General features: G+C 45.6%; 1 protein-coding gene across 1 annotated transcript in view; it reads left to right on the top strand.

Moving 5' to 3' along the window:
• abca2 (ATP binding cassette subfamily A member 2) overlaps positions 1–27,007 on the top strand; it is a 98,245-nt gene that overhangs the window by 15,066 nt on the left and 56,172 nt on the right. The window contains exon 2 of the mRNA XM_036980143.2: positions 26,813–26,906. Coding sequence (XP_036836038.2) covers positions 26,813–26,906 — 94 coding nt within the window. The remainder of the gene's footprint in view (positions 1–26,812; positions 26,907–27,007) is intronic.

Raw genomic sequence — 27,007 nt, 5'->3', positions numbered from 1 at the left:
GTATCCTGCTAAAGCGTTCAATGCCACTATTAAGAGAGGGCACAGGGCCAGATATGATGGATGTTTTGTTATTGTGTAGCATAGTCAATCAGCTCTTTAAAATCCAGTTTCAACTGTTCAGAGCTGCCCTTCATAATGTCATTAATACCCACATAGACTACAGTAGAATCGATTTCCATGTCCTGAAGTAGTAAATTCAGGAGCAGCTTAGTAATGTGATATTCTCGAACTCCAGGATAGGACATTGTTTTTGCACCAGGAACGGTCACATTTCTTACCACGGAGCTGCCCAAAATCACAGCTGGCGAGAAGGACGAGGAAATCCGCCCAATCCCACGCTTCACAGGATTCAGGCCTCCGACAGATGGAAAAGCCCCGCTCGATCCAGAGCATGGACGGAAGGCTGCCGACGTTGACTTCAAAATCGTAATATTAGGCACTGTGGCCGCAGACACAGGCACCCCCAGCGACGAGGGTGCAGGAAGAACAGGCTCCAGGACGGCGAAACAATTTGTTGTTTGTATCCCCTCCTGGCCTCTCGTTGGGAGTGTAGACTGCTTTGCGGGAGGTCGCTGTCTTCGGCTTCCACGACTCGTAACATGCGACCATCGTTGATTGCCTTTTTCCTCATGCTGTGCTCCTCCGCTATCAGATGGGAGAGCTCCGGGCAACACCAGCCAGTCGGATAACGACAAACTACAAGGCGGAGATGCATACAACAAGCGCGAACGCCGTCCAGCCACCGGCGTAGAAAATGTAAACATTCCATTCTGCCTTTTCCCCAGTTTCTTACATAGGCTGGCGACCTGCATGATCAAGGAAGCCACCTCAAGCCTTGGCAAGTAAACAATTGCAGCATTGGAACTCTGGTTTGTCCCGAAACAAAGCCTAATAGATACAGGTCCTACAGCGCTGGAACCGTTCATTTATTTCTCCAGACAAAGAGGGCTCCCATTGCAAAACTCATCTGGTACCAACTTTGCTAGCTTGATGGCTAGCAGCTTAGCGTCTCTGCCAAGCAGTCTTCAACCTGTCTGTTAAGTGGGATTCCGGGACAAGAAATGCCGGTCCGAGCTGTTAAAGCTTACCTCGTCACGGAATCCACGCAAAAACAAGTTCTGTATTCGTATTTAAGGAATAGCGGTTTTGTTTGAATAAAAAATAACAAACCAAGTGTTTTCCAACATACAATGTTCAGCTGCGCACTGTGATGCTTGTAGAAGGTCCTCTTCAAGTTGCTCACTCTTCTCCACTGTGCTGCTTGTTGAAGAGGAGTGCTCTTCTCAGGCACTTAGATGAAGGCTGTGCCAAGTGCAGGAGGGAGGAAGGGATGGAAGGAAGGAAGGAGGGAAAGAGGGAGGGAATGTTAATGATTCATACTGTCATCTTGGATCACAATTAATAATTTAAACTTCCGCCCAGAAACTTTGTTTGTGTGTGTGTGTGTGTGTGTGTGTGTGTGTGTGTGTGTGTGTGTGTGTGTGTGTGTGTGTGTGTGTGTGTGTGAGTGTCTGCGAGAAATACGTGTGTGTGTGACTGGGGTGAATGTGAGGACAGGAGAGTGTCTGGTGTGCTGATCTTTTTATCTTCCACTATTTATATCCAGACTGCTTTTCTGTCTACTGTGGCATATATTATCCAAAGCTGATTAGTACATTATTTAGAGTGTATGTATGCTTGAGGAAAACAAAGTCCCCATTTAGGAAATGGTATTTATTGAGGGTCGTCTTATTCCCTGGCTTACTGAAGAAGATAGAGGTTTACTGAAGGAGAGAGAGAGAGAGGGAAAGGGAGATTAGACAGCTATGGTTAGAGAGAAAGCCTGCCATCTCAGGTGGCCATGTTGAAGAGGGAGCATTGATTCTGAATGAGTGTTTGAATGAGTTCACATCAAAGTCAAGGAAACTCCATGAGCAGAGCAGATATAACTGAAGGATAGGGAGAAAAACAGAGAGAATAGAGAGATAGAAGAGAGGGAGGCTGAACGGTTTTCACCATGGTGAAATCATTTCACCCTCTGGATTAACACTTGCCTATTCACCTCGTATTCACTTGGAACAACAAGGATGCAAACAGGCCAAATCAAGGAGGGACCTACCTGAATAAGTCCAATAATAAGAAACGCCTATTTTTGCTTTCAGTTGCAAAACATTTTGAAACGGTGTGTATTAATAATTTCACTAGGAACCAAACATAACAAAACTGAAGAAAATGGAACAAAACTGTGTGGGACTTACCTGAATTTGTCCAATAGAAACTATTTTCGTTGCAAAATGTTTTCCGTTTGGAGTAAACGTATCCGTTGCAAAACCTTTTGGATTAATGATTACACCCCAGCTGTGCCCAACATTGCAAGAGTGTTTCCCAGATGTTAGCTAGTAGCCATACTAGCCCCTGCCTGCTTGTGGCTGCATCCAACATTTTTACAATAATCAGCGTCATTAATCATTCTAGACTCACTCTCTCTATCAGAGCTCACGATAAGACCCAGATGCAGACAACTAGAGTTACATATGTTTATTGACCCCAAACAGGGGGCAGGCAAAAGACATGTCAAAGGCAGGCATAGGTCCGTAATCCAGGGCAGAGTTAATAAGGTACAGAACAGTAGGCAGACTCGGGGTCAGGAAAGGCAGAGGTTCGTAAATGTGTCAGAGTCAGGCAGGTACAGAAGGCAAGCTCAGGGTCAGGGCAGGCAGAATGGTCAGAACCGGGGAAACTAGGAAACAGAACTTGAGAAAGCAGGGAGACGGGAAAACACACTGGTGAGACATGACAGGACAACAGACAAACAGAGAACACAGGTATAAATACACTGGGGATAATGAGGAAGATGGACGACACCTGGAGGGGAGCTCGACTGGGAACGCTGAGCCTCACGGACCTGCTTCCCTATTCCCCAGATGAGTGCAATCGCCAGACGTGAGGTGGGAAGGATGGTCTCGGGGTCCAAGGGTGTAGCGGCGGGGCTATAGCGGCGTGATAGCGCATCCGGCTTGATGTTCTTGGATCATGGTCGGTAGGAGAGGGAGAAGTTAAACCGGGTGAAAAGCAGGGCCCATCTAGCTTGCCTGGAATTGAGACGCTTGGCGGTGCGGAGATTTTTCAGGTTCTTGTGGTCCGTTCACACAATGAACGGATGTTCCGCCCCTCCAACCAGTGTCTCCGCTCCTCCAACGCCATCTTCACGGTGAGAAGCTCCTGATTCCCCACATCATAGTTCCTCTCCGTGGTGTTGAGGTGATGGGAGAAGAAATCGCAGGGATGTAACTTGAGGTCCAGGGCAGAACGCTGGGACCGAACAGCCCCCACTCTGACATCCGAAGTATCGACCTCCACATTGAACTGATGGGACGGGTCAGAATGAACCATTATGGGAGCAATGGTGAAGCGGTACTTGAGGTCCCAGAATGCCCGGTCAGCAGCTGGGTACCATATGAATGAAACCTTGGGAGCGGTGACTGCAGACAGGGGCGAAGCCAGGGTGCTGTAACCACGACTAAAGCGGCAATAGAAGTTGGAAAATCCCAGGAAATGTTGCAGCTGCACTCTGGACGTAGGCTGGGGCCAATCCGCCACCGCTCTCACCTTCCCGGGATCCATCTGTACATTTCCTGCAGCGATGATGTAACCAAGGACGGGGATGGTGGAGCAATGGAATTCTCATTTCTCCTCTTTCACAAAAATCTGGTTCTCCAGGAGGCACTGGAGGACCTGTCGGACATGGAGCACATGTTTTTGCGTGGGAAAAGTGGGAGAAAACGAGGGTGTCATCAAGGTAGACGAAAACAGACTGGTTCAACATGTCGTGGAGAATGTCATTAACCAGTGCCTGGAACACAACAGGGGTGTTGGTAAGTCCAAATGGCATGACCAGGTATTCGTAGTTACTAAAAACCTCCTGGAGGTCCTGATACTCCCGAGGGAATGGCGGAGAGGTCTGGGGCAACTTCCGAGCCCACCAGAAGACATCCCGGGGAAGGCTGCGCTGACTTCAGACAACGGGCGTGGCAGAACACCCAAGAGAATCCCAATACCACGGGAACCTGAAGAGACTTAATCAGCATCAATTGGATTGCCTCGCTGTGGTTCCCTAACACTCGTAGGTTGATGGGAGTGGTATTGTGAGCGACCCGGTCTATAGAGTGCCTGTCCAGCGCTCTAACATCCATGGAAATGGAGAGGGTCTGAGTGGGAATTGCCTAGCTTGCACGCCAGGGAAGCGTCCAAAAAACTCACATCGGCCCCAGTGTCGATGAGTACCCGAAGAGATTTTGACTGGTTCCCCCACAGCAGGATGGATGCACACCAGATTGTAGGCGCTCCTCAAGTCCATTTCCATTAAGTACTGCACCTCGTGCATTTGTATGATGATGCTTGGGATGAGGGGTAAAGGATAGCTAAACTTAACGGTGGCTTTATTCAGTGTTCGATAATCAATGCAGGGGCGCAGTCGCCCGTCTTTCTTCTTAACAAAAAAAATATCTTGAGGAGGCTGGTGATGTAGAGGGCCAGATAAAACCCTCCTGTACATAGGTCTCTATGGCCTCGGTCTTCACATAGGAGAGGGGGTAGACGTGTCCTCTCGGGAGGGTTGCGTCACACAGTAGGTCAATGGCACAGTCCCAGGGGCGATGAGGAGGCAGGCGTGTAGCCTGGGAAAACCCGGTGCAGATCCTGGTATTCCTCCGGTAAATCCACTTGAGGGGCGTGGTCCAGACTTTCCACCGTAGTGGTGTTAAAAGACACCGCAAGACACCTCCCCTGACACTCCTGCCACCAACCTAGCAGTCTCCTCTCGGACCAGGAAATAACATGGTTATGCCAACTCAATCTAGGGCGACCTAAAACAACAGGGTGCTTGGGGGTGTCTATAATCAAAAAGGTGATATGTTCTAAATGAGTGTCATAGGTCAGCAGAGAAACGGGAACAGTGATGTGATGTACGAGCCCTGTCCCTATTGGACGATTATCCAGGGCTCAAACCGGAATGGGTGACTGTAGTGGAACCAAAGGAATGTGTAATGCAGGCCAGTGCGCTATCTAAAAGATTCCGGCAGCTCCGGAATCAGTCAGAGTGAGGGGCTAGGATATTCAGGGAATTTAATGGGGAAACACACTGGTTGAGTTGACAGAAAAGGAGAGGAGATCTTGCATCCTCCCTGGTTACCTCCTCACCTATTAACCTTTCTAGGGCAGGGGTTCCCCTCTACAACATTCTGCTGAAAAGGCAGTGCGTGAAATTCAAAAATATTTTTTAGAAATATGTAACTTTCACACATTAACAAGTCCAATACAACAAATGAAAGATAAACATCTTGTTAATCTACCCATTGTGTCCAATTTCAAAAATGCTTTACAGCGAAAGCACAACATATGATTATGTTAGGTCATAGCCAAGTCAAAAAAACACAGCCATTTTTCCAGCCAAAGATAGGAGTCACAAAAAGCATAAATATAGATAAAATTAATCACTAACCTTTGATGATCTTCATCGGATTACACTCATAGGACATCATGTTACACAATACATGTATGTTTTGTTCAATAATGTGCATATTTATATCTAATAATCTCAGTTTATATTGGCGCGTTACGTGCAGTAATGTTTTGATTCCAAAACATCCGGTGATTTTGCAGAAATAGTCTAAATAAACATTGATAAAATATACAAGTGTTATTCACAGAATTAAAGATAGATTTCTCCTTAATGTAACCGCTGTGTCAGATTTTAAAAAAACTTTACAGAAAAAGCATAATCTGATAACGGCGCTCAGTGTCACGTTCTGACCTTAGTTATTTTGTTATGTCTTTGTTTTAGGTTGGTCAGGGCGTGGGTTGTCTATGTTCGTTTTTCTATGTTGTGTTTTGCGTTTGGCCTGGTATGGTTCTCAATCAGAGGCAGGTGTTGTTAGTTGTCTCTGATTGAGAATCATACTTAGGTAGACTTTTCCCACCTGTGTTTCGTGGGTGATTGTTTTCTGTTTGTTGTTTGTATCTGCACCAGACAGAACTGTTTCGGTTTCGTTCATTCACTTTGTTGTTTTTGTTCAGTGTTCTATTACGTTATTAAAAATATGAACACTTACCATGCTGCGCATTGGTCCTCACCTTCTTCCACCGATGACCGTTACACTCAGCACCCAAAACAGCCAGAGGAATATCCACTATTTTGGAGTCAACAAAGTTAGAAATAACACCATAAATATTCACTTACCTTTGATGATCTTCAGCGTGTTCAGCCCAGTAATCCATCTTCATGAGGCGCAGGCACTTCGTCCAGACAAAAACTCAAAAGGTCCCGTTACAGTCCTTTAGAAACATGTCAATAGATGTATGGAATCAATCTTTAGGATGTTTTTAACATAAAACATCAATAATGTTCCAACCGGAGAATTCCTTTGTCTGTAGAAAAAGCAATGGAACGCGAGGTAACTCTGTCGGGAGCGTGCGTCATGAGACCAAGGCTCTCTGCCAGACCACTGACTCAAACAGGTGTCATCCTTTATAGTAGAATCCTCATTCAAGTTTCTAAAGATGGTTGACATCGGTGGAATCCGTAGGAAGTGACACTTTATCCATATCTCAATGTGAGTGACAGGTAGGCCAAGCTTTGAAAAACTACAAACCTCAGATGTCCCACTTCCTGGTTGGATTTTTCTCAGGTTTCCGCCTGCCATATGAGTTCTGTTATACTCACAGACATCATTCAAACAGTTTTAGAAACTTCAGAGTGTTTTCTATCCAATTAATAATAATATGCATATATTAGCATCTGGAACAGAGTAGGATGCAGTTCACTCTGGGCACGTTATTCATCCAAAAGTGAAAATGCTGCCCCCTGCCCCCTATACCTTTTCTTCACAATAGGAGCAAAGGCCCATATTCCTCCTCCACCTACGTGCTGCCTTGGGCAAACGTGCAGATTCCGCCTAGGTCTTTGTCGGAACCGCAGGAGGTTGTCCAAACGGATTGCCATGCTGATGAGCTGGTCGAGTGACAGGTTGTCATCGTGGCAGGCTAACTCCATCTGTACCTATTCCCGCAGTCCGCTGCATAAAACGTGACCAAAGCCGACTTGTTCCATCCAGTGGAGGACGCGATGGTCCGGAACCATGGGAAGCCCCCGGGCTGCGAGCTCATCTTTGATCACCTCCGATAATCCTTGAAGGAGCATGTCAAACAATGCTTCCGGGATCCAGGCACTCTCAGCTGCCAACGTGCGAAAATCGACTGCGTGGTCTGCCACACTACGGGAGCAGTTTAAGCAGCCTCTCTCCCGGACAACGGGGAATCAAACACCTTCCGAACTTCCTCCACAAACTCCTCCAGACTGAGCCAGACGGTGGACTGTTGCTCCACTGTGGCCCAGGCGAGTGCCCTCCCGGACATCAGCGTTATGATGTACGCTATCCTCCAGCGGTCCGAGGGGAACAAGGAAGGCTGCAGCTCAAAAATGAGGGACCACTGGGAGAGAAAAACCCAGCAGGTTCCGGAATCTCCAGCGTAGCGCTCCGGAGGAGGTAAGTGGGGTACTAGGGACACTGGGGTAGGCTGTCCAGTGGGGAATCCGCGGATATGCTCCAGCAATGTATCGAACGCCTGGTCATGGCATTCTGCCAGGGTATGGAGTAAGACATTGCAGTAACTCCTCGTGTCTTCCAATGGTGGCTCCTTGCAGAGAGACACCATTTCAGGCTATGTGTAATTCATAGCAGGATGTGCCTAACAGACGTTCAGTGCCCACACTTCCTGTTATCAGTCCTCTCCACAGGATATGACACATTCATAGGTGATTTGTGGAATGAAGAGGTGTATGTTCCTAATGGCACTCTATTCTCTATATAGTGCACTACTTTTGACCAAAGCCAGATGTGTCTTGGCCAAAAGTTGTGCACTATTATAGGGTGTTGTTTGGAACGTAACCTGCTCATTGTTGTCATCCCAGGCTTAGAGACCACCTGACCCTTTAGCATTAATTTGTGATCGAGGTCACTCGTTTAACCCCGTTCTACACCTCTTCTCTGGGTGCCTCTCTCTCTCTGACTAGTTACTTTTTCTGTCTTTCTTTTTCACCTCAAACTACCTCCACAATTCTACTCTAGTCACTAATCCCAAAAATCCTTTAGAAATATGTTTAATGCTTACTGAAAATTACAACTGTAAAAGCAGTAGAGAAGCTGTCCGCTGCAGGTGGCTGACTTCCACCATTCCCTGGCAAATGGCACCCTATTCCCTAGTGCACTACCAAAGTTGTGCACTGTATACGGAATAGGGTGCCATTTGGGACGCAGACCCATGCACCAGTGTGGCTCAGGTTGGCCAGCCCATGTAGCTGTGTAACAGTGTTGCCAGACTGTAGTCTGTTTACCTAACACCTTGGAACAGAACAGAGGGCCGGCCAGGCCGCAACACTGTGATTACACTGCTACAGTTCCTGAGAAAACCCCAATGGAGATGTGTTATAATGTGTCCAAACGATTTGTACTGTAGCATGGTGATAAAAGTTTGGCATTTGCAATAAGTCAAATTTATATTAAGGAATTTTTGCATGACGATGTCGTCATGTAATATCTGGAGCCTCAGAGATTATGTAATTGTATAAAAATGGCCTTTGGTACTGGGTAGAGGGAGAGCTTTCTCTCTCATGGTGACACAAGGAGGTTGCTGATGTCCCTCGTGTGAGACACAAGAGAAGGTGATGTGTATGTCTGTGTGTGACTGCTGACCTCTACATCACCTTCCACTTTCACCTTCCCTGTCATCAGCCAAAAACACACACAAACACACACACACACTGACACTTCTCACATTTGCATACTGCAGCAAACAGCAAACGATAAACTCCTTCAGGAGGATGGGATGTTCTTTTTATTTCTGATCTTCATATTTACATAAGGCCAGCTCTCATTTGCCTGAGGAGAAGTTGCTGTTAATGAAACTCCATGGACTTTAAAATTGGGTGTAAGATAGAGAAAGCCAGTGAATGTAAAAGCCTGGGACAAGATTGTGCTGTGCGTCAGATGGGCATGAGATGGGCATCCAACACTAACATAATACTTGTCGTGTTGGAGCCTTTTAGTCTGAGAGGAGAGGAGCGCTGCACGGAGACACCTGGTGAGATTTATCCTGCCTAGTCTGTGCTGTTGTGGTATTAGCAGCGGGCTGATATTATGATAGTGAGAGACAGTGGCAGAGGGTATGGCTGGTATTATGCTAGAGAGACAGTGGTGGAGGAAGGGTAGAGTGTGTCATGTCTTTGGCATCATTAACTTGAAGACTGTTATTTTACCAAATCAATTCTCTGTAATTATCATTACATGATTAAACTAATCATGTAAATGTAATTAACTAGGAAGTTGGGGCACCAAGGAAAATCTTCAGATTACAAAGTTAAAATTTTCCTAATATAACTTTTCAGATATTTTAATATCTGATCAATTAGTCTTCTAATTAATGAATTATTCTTTACCTCACGTTAGTCCCATTCCAAACGTCGTAAGTTGTTATCTGCACAAACCCAGCCTTCACTATGAATCATCCATACATCAATTGTCTTAATCATTTATTTACTAACTAACTAAATAATCACAGAAATGCATAATCAAACAAACAGTAGATATGGTTACAAGGAAATTATAGGGGATGTTCCCTAGTGGGCTAAGACGATATGGCGGCTTGGTGGACAAAGGGAAGTGGGGGTGGGCTGAGAAGGGCGGGAATTACAAATCACTGCACAGTTGATAATTATATTGATTGAAATGCTAATCCTTTGCACATGAACGCTCACTCATTCGGGAATAATTGCAATCAATATATATTTCCGTTCAGTGTGTCGTCGTGATCTCTGTTGGAATCGTCTGTCTTTCTGTTGGAAAGTTCATCCGCCCGTCTCTCTCGGTTCCCATGAAGTCTCTCGTGGTTAGATGGATACTTCAGAGCACCACCCAGAAATGTTCTGATAGAATAGTTGTTTCGGCAGTTGTCTGTCTTCACATTCAATGGTACTTAATTCCTAGCTGCAGACTAGTAATTAGTATCAAAGAGTTGCTCTAATTCTATCGGAATTGATAGTCTTAGAGTTTCAACAACCATTACAACCTTAGCTTATACTGAGATTCTTGTGGTCTCTACGCAATCTTCCCTCCCTCAGCTGACCGAGGTAGGCATGGTCTGAAGGAAAATTATTCAGGTGGGTTTTTTATTCGTAACAGTAGGAAAGGGCTTTCCCATGATGCCAGATCAATGTCTGTGCTCAAGGGGCGGGCCAATGACTTAGTTAAACTTTGAACAGAAATACAATTCTCTCACATTAACGGCTCAACATCTCCTTACATAATTTCATAAATAGTTTAATCTTTAATCATTCATTTTATACAATAATTAGATGCAAACCTCATAACGGAGGCTCCTGTATAAACAGAGTTATGGTAATGTGACTGTATTGTCTTTCCATAAGGTCACAACATGAAACAAAACGGACCAGTCGTAGCTGGTTTCTCCACCAACCGTTTACACATTCTCCAAAACATGGATATTGTTCAGTTCTCAAGTTCTGTTATGTAGAAGAAGTTCCTTTCTGATACTGTGAAACTCTCTCTCCCTATACTGCCTGGCCAGGGGGGTGAGAGTCTCCTCCAGAAATGTATGACCTGAGATAACAGAACCTGGGTGTAGGAGGGAGAGAGAGAGGGAGGGGGAGGGTACTCACTATACCCAAAGAGGGCCACGTCATGACAGGTGGCTAGGGTCATGTGTGCTCTAACGTTGTGACACGCTGGGTAAATGGACGGGGATGCTGCCTGCCTTCCTGCCACATCATGACTGACGCTACAAAGCACTACATGGGTGGACTGAACTGTGTGTGTGCTGTGAAAGCAGTCAAAGTGATATGTGTTTTCACATAATCCAGCAGTATTATCTAGTTTGATGTGAACATGTACACACATATCTCAACCCCCATGTTCAAACACACCCACACACACATCTCATCCCCCAGGTACATACACACCCACACACACATCTCATCCCCCAGGTACATACACACCCACACACACATCTCTACCCCCAGGTACATACAAACCAACACACATATCTCTACCCCCAGGTACATACACGCCCACCCACACACACACACACACACACACGTGGCATTTCTCTCACACATTACTGTCCTATAGAGCGCTCCACATTGGATCCATCAACGCAGCTTTCTCATGATCAGCCCTCTTAATAATTGACCTGCAAATGAGTGCCGAGCTGCTCGTTAATAATTGATCAGCTGCATTGTATTAGACACAGGTAGAGCAGACGCAGAAACAAGCTCCTTTATGTGAGATAACAGTGGAGGAAACAAGGGAGAGAACAGAGGAGAGAATGGGAGAGAACAGAGGAGAGAACAGGGGAGAGAATGGGAGAGAACAGAGAAGAGAACAGGGGAGTGAACAGAGAAGAGAACAGAGGAGAGAACAGGGGAGAGAACAGAGAAGAGAACACAGGAGAGAACAGGGGAGTGAACAGAGAAGAGAACAGAGGAGAGAACTGGATAGAACAGAGGAGAGAACAGAGAAGAGAACAGGGGAGAGAATGGGAGAGAACAGAGAAGAGAACAGGGGAGTGAACAGAGAAGAGAACAGAGGAGAGAACAGGGGAGAGAATGGGAGAGAACAGAGAAGAGAACAGAGAGAACAGAGGAGAGAACAGGGGAGAGAATGGGAGAGAACAGAGAAGATAACAGAGAAGAGAACAGAGGAGAGAACAGAGGAGAGAACAGGGGAGAGGACAGAGGAGAGAACAGGGGAGAGAACAGGGGAGAGAACAGAGGAGAGAACAGAGAAGAGAACCGGGGAGAGAACAGAGGAGAGAACAGAGAGAACAGAGGAGAGATAGGCTACAAGGAAAGATGCCAGCTAGAAAGAAATACAATTACCTAGGTGGAAAAGCAGATGAAATGATAGTTGAAATGAGACCAGATGTTTTGTGTATTTTTGTGACTTGTCTTTCTATTGAGTAGAATCTCCAATTTTGAAGACTGGGGACCAAGTACCTGACCATGTATCATATCGGTGGTTCTGTTCCTGTGTAACTTAGTCCTCTCTGCATTGTTATGTCAGTGGTAATGGCACATTGAGAACTAACTAGGCTGGGGAAAAAAGAGTGAAACAGAGAGATACGTAGAGAGAGAAAGTAAGAGAGAGAGAAAGCTAGAAAGAGGCAGAGAGAGAAAGAGAGATAGGAAGAAAGAGAGGCAGAGGGAGACAGACAGCAAAACAGAGGAAGACAGAGAGAGTGAAAGTAGAAGACAGCAGAATAGAGAGGATGAGCGTGTGTTCAGTTGTTCTTAGTTGCAGTGTAAAACAACGAAAGGCTCCAGAGACAGAATCTCCACTAATTGCTGTGATGAAGCTGCTAATTTGGATGTATTTCATGCATAAAGGCCCATGCGGTCCTGAGTTGACTGGTATTGATTAAAAGCGACGTCTCCACAAGCAGAAAGATCAAAGTTTGTTAGTGATGCTCACAGTTTGCTTGGTAATTAACAACTCAGAGATGTGCAGAGTTGAGCAAAAAAAGACTCCTGTTTCTTCCTCCGTAGTAACCTTGTTTCCATCCAACCTTTTTATGCACGTAAAGAAGATAAAGGAAAATGTCCCGATAGGCCTGATGGAAACAGTCAATTTGTCGGTAAAACTTTCCAAATGTCAGCAAAACAAAATATGCTAGACAAGGTGGGATCCTTTCGTGTCGGTAAAATGAATAATGCGAGAAATGGCGGTGGAAACTCCTTTATTCGCCAACATTGACCTAATAACCATCATATCGATGTAACCTTGGTGTCACACGATGGATGATATGTTGTGTGGTCCTCCCACTACGACCTGGGAAAGCATGCAGTTTATTAGGCTACATCATCAGTCATCGTGTCACAAGAATAAGACACTCAATATTTATTGGGAAAGAGCATCAATCACCATGCACTCTCACCACACTGTGAAGTCAAAATAAAAAAGAATCTCGCTCTTTTGTCCATAATAATCTCATCATGGAGGCAAGTTTACCCACACTGTATCTCCAAACTCTTGGCTGGAGCGCACTGAGCCTGCCAAGACCAGAGTGGGCACATTTGCTATATAATGTAACATTGTTTTTTACAAAGCCATCAGTATGCGATGAAACCCCATTTAACTACATCATCACACACAGCCTTTTATCCACAACAAGTCAATTTGATCGGGTGGAAAAATGCACACATAGTTGTTAAAAACATAAATAATTACGTGATATCCAATTGGTAGTTACGATCTTGTCCCATCGCAGCAACTCCCCTACGGAATCGGGAGAGGCAAAGCTCGAGAGTCCTACCGGCCCCCCAAAAAAATATTTTTCCACTTCGATGGAAACCTAGCTACTGTAACTTTGTATACTTCACACATGCTGACCACACCGCTCGCACGTGCGAGCGTTGCAAAATAAATGTACACATACATGTTGTTCAATCATTGCACCCACACTGCTCGCGTGTGTCCGCAAGCTTCTGCGTGGCCAGACGCTAAAATAGAAATTGGTTCTATTTGTGACACTCAACATGCTGCAAGTCCGGCCTCTCCCATCTCCTCATTGGTTTTTAGGAGCATATGCCCACGTGAGTGATTGAAAGATTAACTAAGGTCCGCACTCCAGTCGGTTGTAGTAATGCACCGTAAAATTGGTTGCCAACTGTCACATAAAGTCCAAAGAAGAAGAAGAAGCCTGAAGGAAGAAGGAAAGATGATGAGAAGAGAGAGAGAGAGAGAGAGAGAGAGAGAGAGGGTCTGTCTGTCTGTCTTCGGCTCAAGCTAGCCTCTTATTATGACGTAGTCCATCCAGTGCAATTGACCATGGTTCCATTCCGGCTCTATTGTGCACTCCAGTTGCCTGTTGAATGACTGATTGAACCACTGCGATAAGCTGCTCTGCAATATTCAGGCATTTCATTTTTCCATCCCCCCCCAACCACCCACCCACACATCCTTAAACCCTGGCCCTGGTCAAAAGCAGTGCACTGCATAAGGAATTGGGCACCATGCAGCCTGTTTAATGAATCAGTGGGAAATGTTTGCATGGCATGGCAGGAATGCAATTCCCTAGGACTTTAAAATCCTATTTCCCTTCCAGTTCTCTCTCTCTGTTGGTCCCTATTTCACTCTTTCCATTCATTAGACTCTCCATAGGTGGGAAAGAAACACACTAAAGTTATACTGCTTTTTGTTGTTAGTATTGAAATAATCCCGTCTAAAGTGAGAATTCTCACTTTATTTGAGGAAGTGATACTTTCGGGAATACTATAACTATATAGGCAAGGGGAATGCTACAGAAATATCACATTTACATAAGTATTCAGACCCTTTACTTAGTACTTTGTTGAAGCACCTTTGGCAGCAATTACAGCCTTGAGTCTTCTTTGGTATGATGCTGCAAGCTTGGCACACCTGTATTTGGGAAGTTTCTCCCATTCTTCTCTGCAGATCCTCTCAAGTTCTGTCAGGTTGGATGGGGAGCGTCGCTGCACAGCTATTTTCAGGTGTCTCCAGAGATGTTTGATCGGGTTTAAGTCCGGGCTCTGGTTGGGCCAATCAAGGACATTCAGAGACTTGTCCCGAAGCAACTCCTGCGTTGTCTTGACTGTGTGCTTAGGGTCATTGTCCTGTTGGAAAGTGAACCTTCGCCCTTGTCTGAGGTCCTGAGCACTCTGGAGCAGGTTTTCATCAAGGATCTGTCTGTACTTTGCTCTGTTCATCTTTCCCTCGATCCTGACTAGTCTCACAGTACCTGCTGCTGAAAAACACCCCCACAGCATGATGCTGCCACCACCATGCTTCACCGTAGGGATGGTGCCAGGTTTCCTCCAGATGTAACACTTGGCATTCAGGCCAAAGAGATTAATCTTGGTTTCATCAGACCAGATAATCTTGTTTCTCATGGTCTGATAGTTTTTAGGGGCCTTTTGTCAAACTCTAAGCGGGCTGTCATGTGCCTTTTTTACTGATGAGTGGCTTCCGTCTGGCATAAAGGCCTGATTGGTGGAGTGCTGCAGAGATGGTTGTCCTTCAAGAATGTTCTCTCAGCGCCACAGAGTGACCATCGAGTTCTTGGTCACCTCCCTGACCAAGGCCCTTCCTATTGCTCAGTTTGGCTGGGCAGCCAGCTCTAGGAAGAGTCTTGGTGGTTCCAAACTTCTTCCATTTAAGAATGATGGAGGCCACTGTGTTCTTGGGGACCTTCAATGCTGCAGACATTTTTTGGTCCCCTTTCCCAGATCTGTGCATAATCCTGTCTAGGAGCTCTACGGACAATGCCTTTGACCTCGTGGCTTGGTTTTTGCTCTGACATGCACTGTCAATTGTTGGACCTTATATAGACAGGTGTGTACCTTTTTAAATCATGTCCAGTCAATTGAATTTACCGTATGTGGACTCTGAAGGATGATCAATAGAAACAGGATGCACCTGAGCTCGATTTCGAGTCTCATAACAAAGGGTCTGAATAGTTATGTAAATAAAACCTATTTTCACTTTGTCATTATGGGATAATGTGTGTAGATTTCTGAGGATTTTTATTTATTTAATACATTTTTGAATAAGGCTGTAACATAAGAAAATGTGGGAAAAGTCAAGGTGTCTGAGTACTTTCCAAAGGCACTGTACTGAACACTGACCATTTTTATGCTGGATGGTTTGTCAGTGGAATAAGTAGTTTAAAAAAAATATTGTGTGGATAGGAGGTTGTTGTCACCTTAATTGGGTAGGACAGGCTTGTGGTCCCAGAATCTCTTTATTGTGTGCGTGTGTCTGTGTGCATGTGCGTGTCTGTGTTACAGTAAACCTCACCTCTCTAAACTATCTCTCCACTCAGTATTGAGGACAGCAGAGGCAGATAGACGCATTGGCACACCTATAAATAATGGAAGATATACCTTCGACATGCAAATTTGGGGGAGGAAAAAACTCAAACAGGCACTATGAAACTCACTGATTCGGAAGGGAAGCTATTTAATATTCGAATTAAAGGTTTGTGTTTGTCCTTTCAGGGCACGGAAATCAATAAGCTTGAGGAATTCTAGCAAGAAACAAGTGCTCCCTCTGGACAGTGATTTCCTGCAGTGTGTTTGTGTGCGTGTGTGTCTGTGCGCTTGCCTGTGTGTGTTAGTGCGTGCGTGCGTGTCTTTGAGTGTGTGTGTGTGCTTGTGCCTGTGTGTGTGCGTACTGAATGTGTTTGTTCATGCATGTGTGTATACACAGAGAGAGAGAGCAGTTGGGTTTACTACTCAGGATCTTATAATGGAAGCTTTGTTGAGTGTGTCAGGGCATTGTGAGAGAAGCATGTCAAAGAGCTGTTTGTCCGTCATGACCTTCACAGACAGACACAGAGACAGAATGTCTGACCCCCCTGTCTCTCATGTGAACAAGAGACGATTGGGACAGAGCAGGGAGAAGAGAGTACATCCCTCACACACACACACACACACACAGGCACACACACACACACACAGGCACAAACACACACACAGGCACACACAAACACCTGCATTGTCACTCAATCACCTATCCATCCTCCCTCTTTCCGGTGACTCAGCACTCAGCATCCAGCCTGTGATTGGACAGGTGGCCTGCATGCATGCATGCATGCATGCATGCGTGTGTGTGGGAGGGAGAGGGAGAGGGAGAGGGAGAGGGAGAGGGGGAGGGGGAGAGAGAGAGAGAGAGAGAGAGAGAGAGAGAGAGAGAGAGAGAGAGAGAGAGAGAGAGAGAGAGAGAGAGAGAGAGAGAGAGAGAGAGAGAGAGAGAGAGAGAGAGAGAGAGAGAGAGAGAGAGAGAGAGAGAGAGAGAGAGAGAGAGAGAGAGAGAGAGAGAGAGAGAGAGAGAGCAGAGAACAGATGAGATGAGTCTCTAGCCTCTTATTATGACGTAGTGTGGAGAATCAATCCAGTGCAATTGACCATGAGTGGAAGAGGGAGAAGGAGACCTACACCGATGACTGTTTCCCTGGTGCTGTGTACCATGACACCATGCCATAAAATGAGGTAGTCTGTGTACTCTGACTGGGTCTCTGACACTCCCATTGTGTCAATAACATCATCTCTGACCCTTAAACCCTTCAGCAGAACTTCAGCTGTAGAATGGGAAATCAGGACAGGGTTAAACCAGAACAGATCTAGTTGGAAAGAGGGTTAGATCAGGTGAACAGCATAGATGAGGAGAACTGGTCTGTGTTCCAAATGGCACTCTATTCCCTATGTACTGCACTACTTTTGACCAGGGCCTATAGAGACGCATTTGGAACGCACACCATGTCCCCTCAGGTGACCAATGTTTGCCACTCCCATAAAGTGAGGCTAGCTTGGCCTATATGGGCCATGGGAGTCCCAGCAGAGAAGACTGTAGCAGAGGATGGGGTTAGGGTCAGAGTCTGCATCTCAAATGATTTCTCTTCTCAAGGAGAACACAGACTTCCCCAGTGCATAGAGACCAGCAGCTATTTGAACACTCGGGAGAGAAGAGAAAATCAGCACACTGCTCTTTTTGTCACACACATTATTCCTCTTCTCTCTCTCTCTCCTTTACTCTCTCTCCTTTCCTCTTTCCTCGACACTCTCTCTGTCTCTTTCTCTCTCCTCTCTCTCTCCCCTCTCTCCTTTACTCTCTGTCGTGACTTGGCTATCATTAATGTGATGACGATTGTTTTATCAAAGCGATTAACTATGTTTAATTATTGCTATGATTCTCATGTAACAATTCATCATCAGCAATTTTGGGGCACCACGGAAAGGTTTATTTAACGAGTTACCGTTTGCCGAAATAACTCTTAAAGGTATACATATCTCTTACATTTCAGTCATCAATCAGTCATTAATTAATTGTTATTTACCTTCTATCATTCTCATTCTGAATGTCGCAAAATCCTTCTGCACGAACCCTAGCATAAATGATCAATCAGTGATATACAAATTGGCTTAATTATTTATTTACTGTCTAACTACATAATCACACGGAATTACATAAACACACAAACAGCATAGTTATTGGTTACTAACACAATGCAATGAAAAGTCTAATAACCAGGACAGATCAGAATATCGGAATAAACCGATATGACACCAAATGAAAAGGGAGGGGCATGTAAGAAAGAGCGGGAGTTAAGACAAAGGACTTCACTATCTACACATAGCTGATAACTACGCTCATGGAAATGCTATACTTTGCACATGGCCGCTCATTCGAAAAGAATTGCAATGTACATATTTAAAATTGTATGCCTTTTGTTGTCTCTGTTGAAATCGCTGGTCCGTCTGAGGAGTAATTTGACAGAAAGTCTCTGGTTGTGTCTGTTAGTGTCACGCCCTGACCATAGTTTACTTTGTATTTTCTATGTTTTGATTGGTCAGGGTGTGATCTGAGTGGGCATTCTATGTTACATGTCTAGTTTGTCTAGTTCTATGTTCGGCCTGATATGGTTCTCAATCAGAGGCAGGTGTTCGTCATTGTCTCTGATTGGGAACCATATTTAGGTAGCCTGGGTTTCACTGTGTGTTTGTGGGTGATTGTTCCTGTCTATGTGTTTTTCACCAGATAGGCTGTTTTAGGTTTTCGTTACGTTCATCACGTTCTTTATTTTGTAGTGTTTGCATTGATTCGTGTTTTACGTTTGTTCATTAAAACATGGATCGCAATCTACACGCTGCATTTTGGTCCGACTCTCCTTCTCATACGGAAAACCGTTACAGAATCACCCACCACCAACGGACCAAGCAGCGTGTCAACAGGCAGGAGCAGCGCGAGGAGAAGCGCAATAAGGATTTCTGGACATGGGAGGAAATCCTCGACGGGAGAGGACCCTGGGCTAAACCAGGGGAGTGTAGCCGCACTAAGGTGCAGCGGGAGAAGAAACAACAGGAACAGCCCAAGGAGGAGTACAGTATGGAGTATACTACTTGGGAGGAGATCGACAGGTGGGCGGCCGACCCAGGGAGAGTGCCGGAGCCCGCCTGGGATTCGCTGGAGCAGTGCGAGGAAGGTTACCGTAGAATGGAGGCGGTGAAAGCAGAGAGGCGCTGGTATGAGAAGGCAGCACGGCGACGCGGATGGAAGCCTGAGAGGCAGCCCCAAAAATGTATTGGGGGGGGGCTAACAGGGAGTATGGCTATGCCAGGTAGGAGACCTGGGCAGACTCCCTGTGCTTACCGGGGGGCTAGAGAGACCGGACAGGCACCGTGTTATGCAGTGGTGCGCACGGTGTCTCCAGTGCGGGTGCATAGCCCGGTGCGGTATATTCCAGCTCCGCGTGTCTGCCGGGCTAGATTGAGCGTCGAGCCTAATGCCATGAAGCCGGCTCTACGCAGCTGGTCCCCAGTGCGTCTCCTTGGGCCGGTTTACATGGCACCAGCCTTGCGCTCGGTGTCTCCGGTTCGCTTGCATAGTCCAGTGCGGGCTATTCCACCTCGCCGCGTGAGCATTCAACCAGGTAAGGTTGGGCAGGCTCGGTGCTCAAGAGCTCCAGTGCGCCTGCACGGTCCGGTTTTTCCAGTACCACCTCCACACCCCAGCCCTCCGGTAGCAGCTCCCCGCACCAGGCTTCCTGTGCGTGTCCTCGGCCCAGTACCACCAGTGCCAGCACCACGCATCAGGCCTACAGTGCGCCTCGCCTGTCCAGCGCTGTCGGAGCCCTCCTCCTCTCCAGCGTTGTCGGAGTCTCCCGCCTGTTTAGCGCTGTTAGAGCCTTCCTTCTCTACAGCGCTGCCGGAGTCTCCCGCCTGTTCAGAACTGCCAGTTTGCAAAGAGCTGCCAGTTAGCATAGAGCTGCCAGTTAGCATAGAGCTGCCAGTTAGCATAGAGCTGCCAGTTAGCATAGAGCTGCCAGTTAGCATAGAGCTGCCAGTTAGCATAGAGCTGCCAGTTAGCATAGAGCTGCCAGTCTGGAAGGAGCTGCCAGTCTGCAAGGAGCTGCCAGTCTGCATAGAGCTGCCAGTCTGCAAGGAGCTGCCAGTCTGCAAGGAGCCGCCAGAGCTGCCTGTCTGCAGGATGCCGCCAAAGCTGCCAGTCTGCAAGGAGCCGCCAGAGCTGCCAGTCTGCAAGGAGCCGCCAGAGCTGCCAGTTAGCATGGAGCAGCCAGGGCCGCCAGTCAGTATGGAGCAGCCAGGGCCGCCAGTCAGCATGGAGCAGCCAGGGCCGCCAGTCAGCATGGAGCAGCCAGGGCCGCCAGTCAGCATGGAGCAGCCAGTCAGCATGGAGCAGCCAGTCAGCATGGAGCAGCCAGAGCTGCCAGTCAGCATGGAGCAGCCAGTCAGCATGGAGCAGCCAGTCAGCATGGAGCAGCCAGAGCAGCCAGTCAGCATGGAGCAGCCAGAGCTGCCAGTCAGCATGGAGCAGCCAGTCAGCATGGAGCAGCCAGAGCTGCCAGTCAGCATGGAGCAGCCAGTCAGCATGGAGCAGCCAGTCAGCATGGAGCAGCCAGAGCTGCCAGTCGACCAGACTCTCCCAGATCTGCCAGTCGACCAGACTCTTCCAGATCTGCCAGTTGACCAGACTCTTCCAGATCTGCCAGTCGTCCAGACTCTTCCAGATCTGCCAGTCGTCCAGACTCTTCCAGATCTGCCAGTCGTCCAGACTCTTCCAGATCTGCCAGTCGTCCAGACTCTTCCAGATCTGCCAGTCGTCCAGACTCTTCCAGATCTGCCAGTCGACCAGACTCTTCCAGATCTGCCAGTCGTCCAGATTCTCCCAGATCCGCCAGTCGACCAGATTCTCCCAGATCCGCCAGTCGACCAGATTCTCCCAGATCCGCCAGTCGACCAGATTCTTCCAGATCTGCTAGTCGACCAGGATCTGCTGAAACCGCCAGCCAGCCAGGTTCTGGTAGTTTCTACTACCTGCCTGGGCTTCCTCTCAGTGCTGAGCTTCTTCTCAGTGCTGAGCTTCCTCTCAGTGCTGAGCTACCCATCTGTCCCGAGTTACCTCTGTCCCGAGCTGTCCCTCTGTCCCATGTTATCATTGTGGTGGGTAACCTATTTAGGGACGTTTAGGAGGGGGATTAAAACTGTCATGGAGTGGGGTCCACGTCCAGCGCCAGAGCCGCCACCGCGGACAGATGCCCACCCAGACCCTCCCCTATAGGTTCAGGTTTTGCGGCCGGAGTCCGCACCTTGGGGGGGGGGTACTGTCACGCCCTGACCATAGTTTACTTTGTATTTTCTATGTTTTGATTGGTCAGGGTGTGATCTGAGTGGGCATTCTATGTTACATGTCTAGTTTGTCTAGTTCTATGTTCGGCCTGATATGGTTCTCAATCAGAGGCAGGTGTTCGTCATTGTCTCTGATTGGGAACCATATTTAGGTAGCCTGGGTTTCACTGTGTGTTTGTGGGTGATTGTTCCTGTCTATGTGTTTTTCACCAGATAGGCTGTTTTAGGTTTTCGTTACGTTCATCACGTTCTTTATTTTGTAGTGTTTGCATTGATTCGTGTTTTACGTTTGTTCATTAAAACATGGATCGCAATCTACACGCTGCATTTTGGTCCGACTCTCCTTCTCATACGGAAAACCGTTACAGTTAGAACTGATTTTCCAGATGTACCAATGGTCGTTGGATAGGGAAATGTTCTTTAGAGGTTCTCTGGCTTGGTTTGTTAGAATAGATACTTAAGAGGTATCGATAGTAGAGGTCGACCGATTAATCGAAATAGCCGATTAACTTCTCATGACTCTCAAACCCGCATGCGGGAACGTAACGTAGCCTCAAACTAATTAGCATAACGCAGCGGACATAAATCTTCCTAGAAAATCGTCCTATTCATGAAAATCACAAATGAAATATATTGAGACACAGCTTAGCCTTTTGTTAATCACACTGTCATCTCAGATTTTCAAAATATGCTTTACAGCCAACGCTAGACAAGCATTTGTGTAAGTTTATCATGGCATAATGCTATGGCTAGGCTCTGCTACCAGCAGGCAACATTTTCACGAAAATAAGAAAAGCAATCAAATTAAATAATTTACCTTTGAAGAACTACAGATGTTTTCACTCAGGAGACTCCCAGTTAGATAGCAAATGTTCCTTTTTTCCAAAAAGATAATTTTTGTAGGCGAAATAGCTCCGTTTGTTCTTCACGTTTGGCTGAGAAATCGACCGGAAAATGCAGTCACTACAACGGCAAACTTTTTTCCAAATTAGCTCCATAATATCGACAGAAACATGGCAAACGTTGTTTAGAATCAATCCTCAAGGTGTTTTCCACATATCTATTCGATAAAATATCCGTCGGGACAATTGGTTTCTCATAAGAAGCGATTGGAAAAATGACTACTTGTGTACTTTACGCAAGATTTTCTGCGGGAGCCGTCATGTGACCACTTGCTAAATGTGGTCCCTTTCGGCTGGCTATTCTTGCGTATAAATGCGTAAAAAGACGTCACAATGCTGTAGACACCTTGGGGAATACGTAGAAAGCGTAAGCTCATTTGTAGCTCATTCACAGCCATATAAGGAGTCATTGGCATGCAGGGCTTTCAAAAAATGGGGCACTTCCTGGTTGGATTTTTATCTGGGTTTCGCCTGTAACATCAGATCTGTTGCACTCACAGACAATATCTTTGCAGTTTTGGAAACGTCAGAGTGTTTTCTATCCAAAGCTGTCAATTATATGCATAGTCGAGCATCTTTTCTTGACAAAATATCCCGTTTAAAACGGGAACGTTTTTTATCCAAAAATGAAAATACTGCCCTCTAATTATAAAAGGTTAATTAGAGCCGATTTCAAGTTTTCATAACAATCGGTAATCTGCATTTTTTGACACCGATTGTGGCCGATTACATTGCACTCCATGAGGAGCCTGTGTGGCCTGTTACGCAAGTGCAGCAAGAAGCCAAGGTAAGCATATCTTATAAAAAACATAATTTATAGCCAAGACACACGCATCTCAACTCACATGATGAATAACAGATCTTAGGAACATTACAAAGGAAGACTTTGCTTGAGAGAGGAGTATTCCATAGCCAGACAGCATTAGCTATAAATTATCGTTCAGTTTGCTCTCCTAAAACGAGGTTCTACTTCTCGTTCTTGGTACAACATAGTACCAAGACAATAGGATATATATCAATTGTCATTCTAGACACTCCCATTCTGGACAAGCTCACGGAGACACAGTGACTGGCACACAGACATTGTGGATAAGCCAAGAGATAATTGGTTCCCCCCTCAATCATCCCTTAACATGGTTTAAAAGATTTGTTTACATATGAAGACAAGCTTGACCTCTCCCCTCTCTGCGGCCCAAGTAACTGAAACCTGACAGAGGACAGATAACTGCAACCGGCCAACAGTATTATCCAAAAATAGACATTCTAATGACATATCTCACATAAGCATGAAATAAAATAAATAAAACATTTTATTTATAAATGTTACCTAAATAATTCTGATTCTGCCACGACACGTTGCAGCAATGTGTACCTAACTATAAACATCAATGCCTTTCTTTAAAATCAATACACAAGTATATATTTTTAAACCTGCATATTTAGTTAATATTGCCTGCTAACATGAATTTCTTTTAACTAGGGAAGTTGTCACTTCTCTTGCGTTCTGTGCAAGCAGTCAGGGTATATGCAGCAGTTTGGGCCGCCTGGCTCGTTGCGAACTGTGTGAAAACCATTTATTCCTAACAAAGACCGTAATTAATTTGCCAGAATTGTACATAATTATGACATAACATTGAAGGTTGTGCAATGTAACAGCAATATTTAGACCTATGCTTATTGATGCCACCCCTTAGATAAAATAAGGAACGGTTCCATATTTCACTGAAGGAATAAACTTTTGGTTTTCGAAATGATAGTTTCTGCATTTGACCATATTAATTACCTAAGGCTCGTATTTCTGTGTGTTATTATGTTATAATTAAGTCTATGATTTGATATTTGATAGAACAGGCTGACTGAGCGGTGGCAGGCAGCAGCAGGCTCGTAAGCATTCATTCAAACAGCACTTTCGTGCATTTGCCAGCAGCTCTTCGCTGTGCTTCAAACATTGAGCTGTTTATGACTTCAAGCCTATCAACTCCCGAGATTAGGCTGGTGTAACCGATGTGAAATGGCTAGCTAGTTAGCGGGGTGCGCGCTAATCGTCAATTGGTGACGTCACTCGCTCTGAGACCTTGAAGTAGTTGTTCCCCTTGCTCTGCAAGAGCCGTGGCTTTTGTGGAGCGATGGGTAACGATGCTTCGAGAGCGGCTATTTTTCGATGTGTTCCTGGTTTGAGCCCAGGTAGGGGCGAGGAGAAGGACGGATGCGATACTGTTACACTGGCAGTACTAAAGTGCCTACAAGAACATCCAATAGTCAAAGGTATATGAAATACAAATGGTATAGAGAGAAATTGTTGTATAATTCCTATAATAACTACAACCTAAAACTTCTTACCTGGGAATATTGAAGACTCATGTTAAAAGGAACCACCAGCTTTCATATGTTCTCATGTTGTCACGAGTTCCGCCGAAGTCGGTCCCTCTCCTTGTTCAGGCGGCTTCGGCGGTCGACGTCACTGGTCTTCTAGCAATCGCCGCTCCACCTTTCATTTTCCATTTGTTTTGCTTGTTTTCCCGCACACCTGGTTCACATTCCCTCATCAGACTTAATGTATATTACCCTTTGTTTCCCCCATGTCTGTGTGTGGAATTGTTCTTTGTGTAGGGTGTTACGTTACAGGCTGGCTTGCGCTAGATTTGTTTCAAACCTAGGTTTGTTTGTTTTGTTTAATCCGGTTCATGTTACCATGGTTGTGCTTTTTGCTGCCTCGCCTGTGCCTTTGGGCCAGGGTGTATATTAAAGTTCTCCTCTTATCACCCATCTCTGCTCTCCTGCGCCTGACTTCCCGGCAACCAGTCACTCACCCCGTTACACATGTTCTGAGCAAGGAACATAAACGTTAGCTTTTTTTACATGGAACATATTGCACTTTTACTTTCTTCTCCAACACTTTGTTTTTGCATTATTTAAACCAAATTGAACATGTTCCATTATTTATTTGAGGCTAAACTGATTTTATTGATGTATTATATTAAGTTAAAATAAAAGTGTTCATGCAGTATCGTTGTAATTGTTATTATTACAAATAAATAAATACATTTTAAAAACGGCTGATTAATCGGTATCAGCTTTTTTTTGGTCATCCAATAATCGGTATCGGTATCGGCGCTGAAAAATCATAATCGGTCGACCTCTAATCCATAGTGGTGGGAGGAAATTGTTCTTCTCTCTCTTCTTCGGTGGAGTTTCCTAGACTATTTTACACATAAAGCTGCAGGCTGTGAATGTGTAGTCTTGTAGATGTGTTCTTCTTCTCTGTTGAAAGTTTCAGAGTTTCTAGCCATTCAGTACTTTTCAGCTAACGCCGTCGGTCTCGTTGGCCTATAGAGTGGTAACCATTTCAGCGTCCTCACGTTCTCGGGTCTCTTAGTTTTGTAGATTTCTTAACCATTTGTGACTTCCGGTTCACACCATCCGCCTGCTAGGTCTAATGTGCATTTTGTCAGAAGTGGGTTTTATGCACTCTGGGAAAAGGGGCGTTCCATGACGCCCGACGTAATGTGTGTGCTCACGTGGGTGTGGCTACTGACTTGGTTAAGACTTCATATGAAAAACACTTCTCTCATTTAGAAGGCTAACATCACATTACATCTTCTCACAAATAGTTTAGTATTTAATCATATCACTTCCCCAACATTTGGATGTGAATCTGGGAAATATACACATTCACTGGGAAATATACACATTCAGAGATACAGTTATGTTGTTATACTGCCCTTCGTGGGATCCCAAGGCACAAATGATCTGACTTAATTGTTCTTTAAGTGCCCACGGACCACTCCAACCACTTGACTACAGAAATGTCATTTCATTATTCAACCTTTTGATGTTAACGTTTTGGCGGGAGGAATTTCCTTGTAACAAAGAGGTTTCTTACCCCTCAATCCTGCGTTCAAGGCACGTATAATTGAATGTTTAGAGAGTGGTAGCTCTCTGTTTAGAGAGTGGGAGACGTAAGGAGGAACAATCAGACCCCCATATTTTTATTTAGCCTATTATCTAACGAGGCAACTGGCAAGTCAATCAAATTCTTATTTGCAATGATAGCCTGGCAAGGGGCTGGTTTTATGTATTAAAAAAATGTATTTTGAAACTGTCTTGCTCTTCTGCTATGGCGCCACTACTAGATAACTCGTGTCAGTTGACACGTGTGAAATTGAAAGTGCTAGTTCCTTTTCCTGCCAATATACACCAGGCAATAAACACAGATTACCTGATTTGTGTGTGTGTGTGTGTGATTTGTGTGAGTGTGTGTATGTGTGTGTGTGTTTGTTTGTGTATGTGTGTGGTGTTTCTTATAGTGCTGCGTCTTCCATCTTCTATACCCCCCTTCTTCATAAGTAATATCTGTAGCAGACCACTTTGGAAAGCACTGGCCGTTTTGGCACCCAGTCCATGAGCCAAAAGTGCTTGTTTAGCAAACTGGACAACCTTCACTCCAACTCCCTAATTTAATGGATCAATAACAGACACTGGGTAAAGTCGACTCAACCCATTTACTATGCTGATATATCACCAAGTAAATGAGAATCGACAAGGAGTTGTTGTGGAAAGAAAGTTAACTAAATTCAACCTTGTAGCCACACCTGTGTGCTGTTTACAACTACTGTACCTAGACTGGTTTAGCTGTTCAGCGGTTTCACTCACTCTCTCTCTCCCTCCCCGCCCCTCCCTCCCTCCCTCTCTACAGTGGGTGTTGGCCTTTGAGATCTTCATCCCTCTGGTCCTCTTCTTCATCCTGCTGGGCCTGCGCCAGAAGAAACCTGCCATCCCCGTCAAGGAAGGTAGGAAAGAAAGAAGGGAGCTACACGAAAGAGTGTAAAAATGGAAGAGAAATAGAAGTGATTTAGAAGTAGCCTCAGTGCCAGTCTGTTACCATGCAAAC

The sequence above is a fragment of the Oncorhynchus mykiss genome, chromosome 6, assembly GCF_057628025.1.
Source record: "Oncorhynchus mykiss isolate SJ-2025 chromosome 6, ASM5762802v1, whole genome shotgun sequence".
NCBI lineage: Eukaryota > Metazoa > Chordata > Actinopteri > Salmoniformes > Salmonidae > Oncorhynchus > Oncorhynchus mykiss.
Note: the sequence above shows the minus strand (reverse complement) of the source record. Positions and strands in the feature narration are given on the sequence as shown.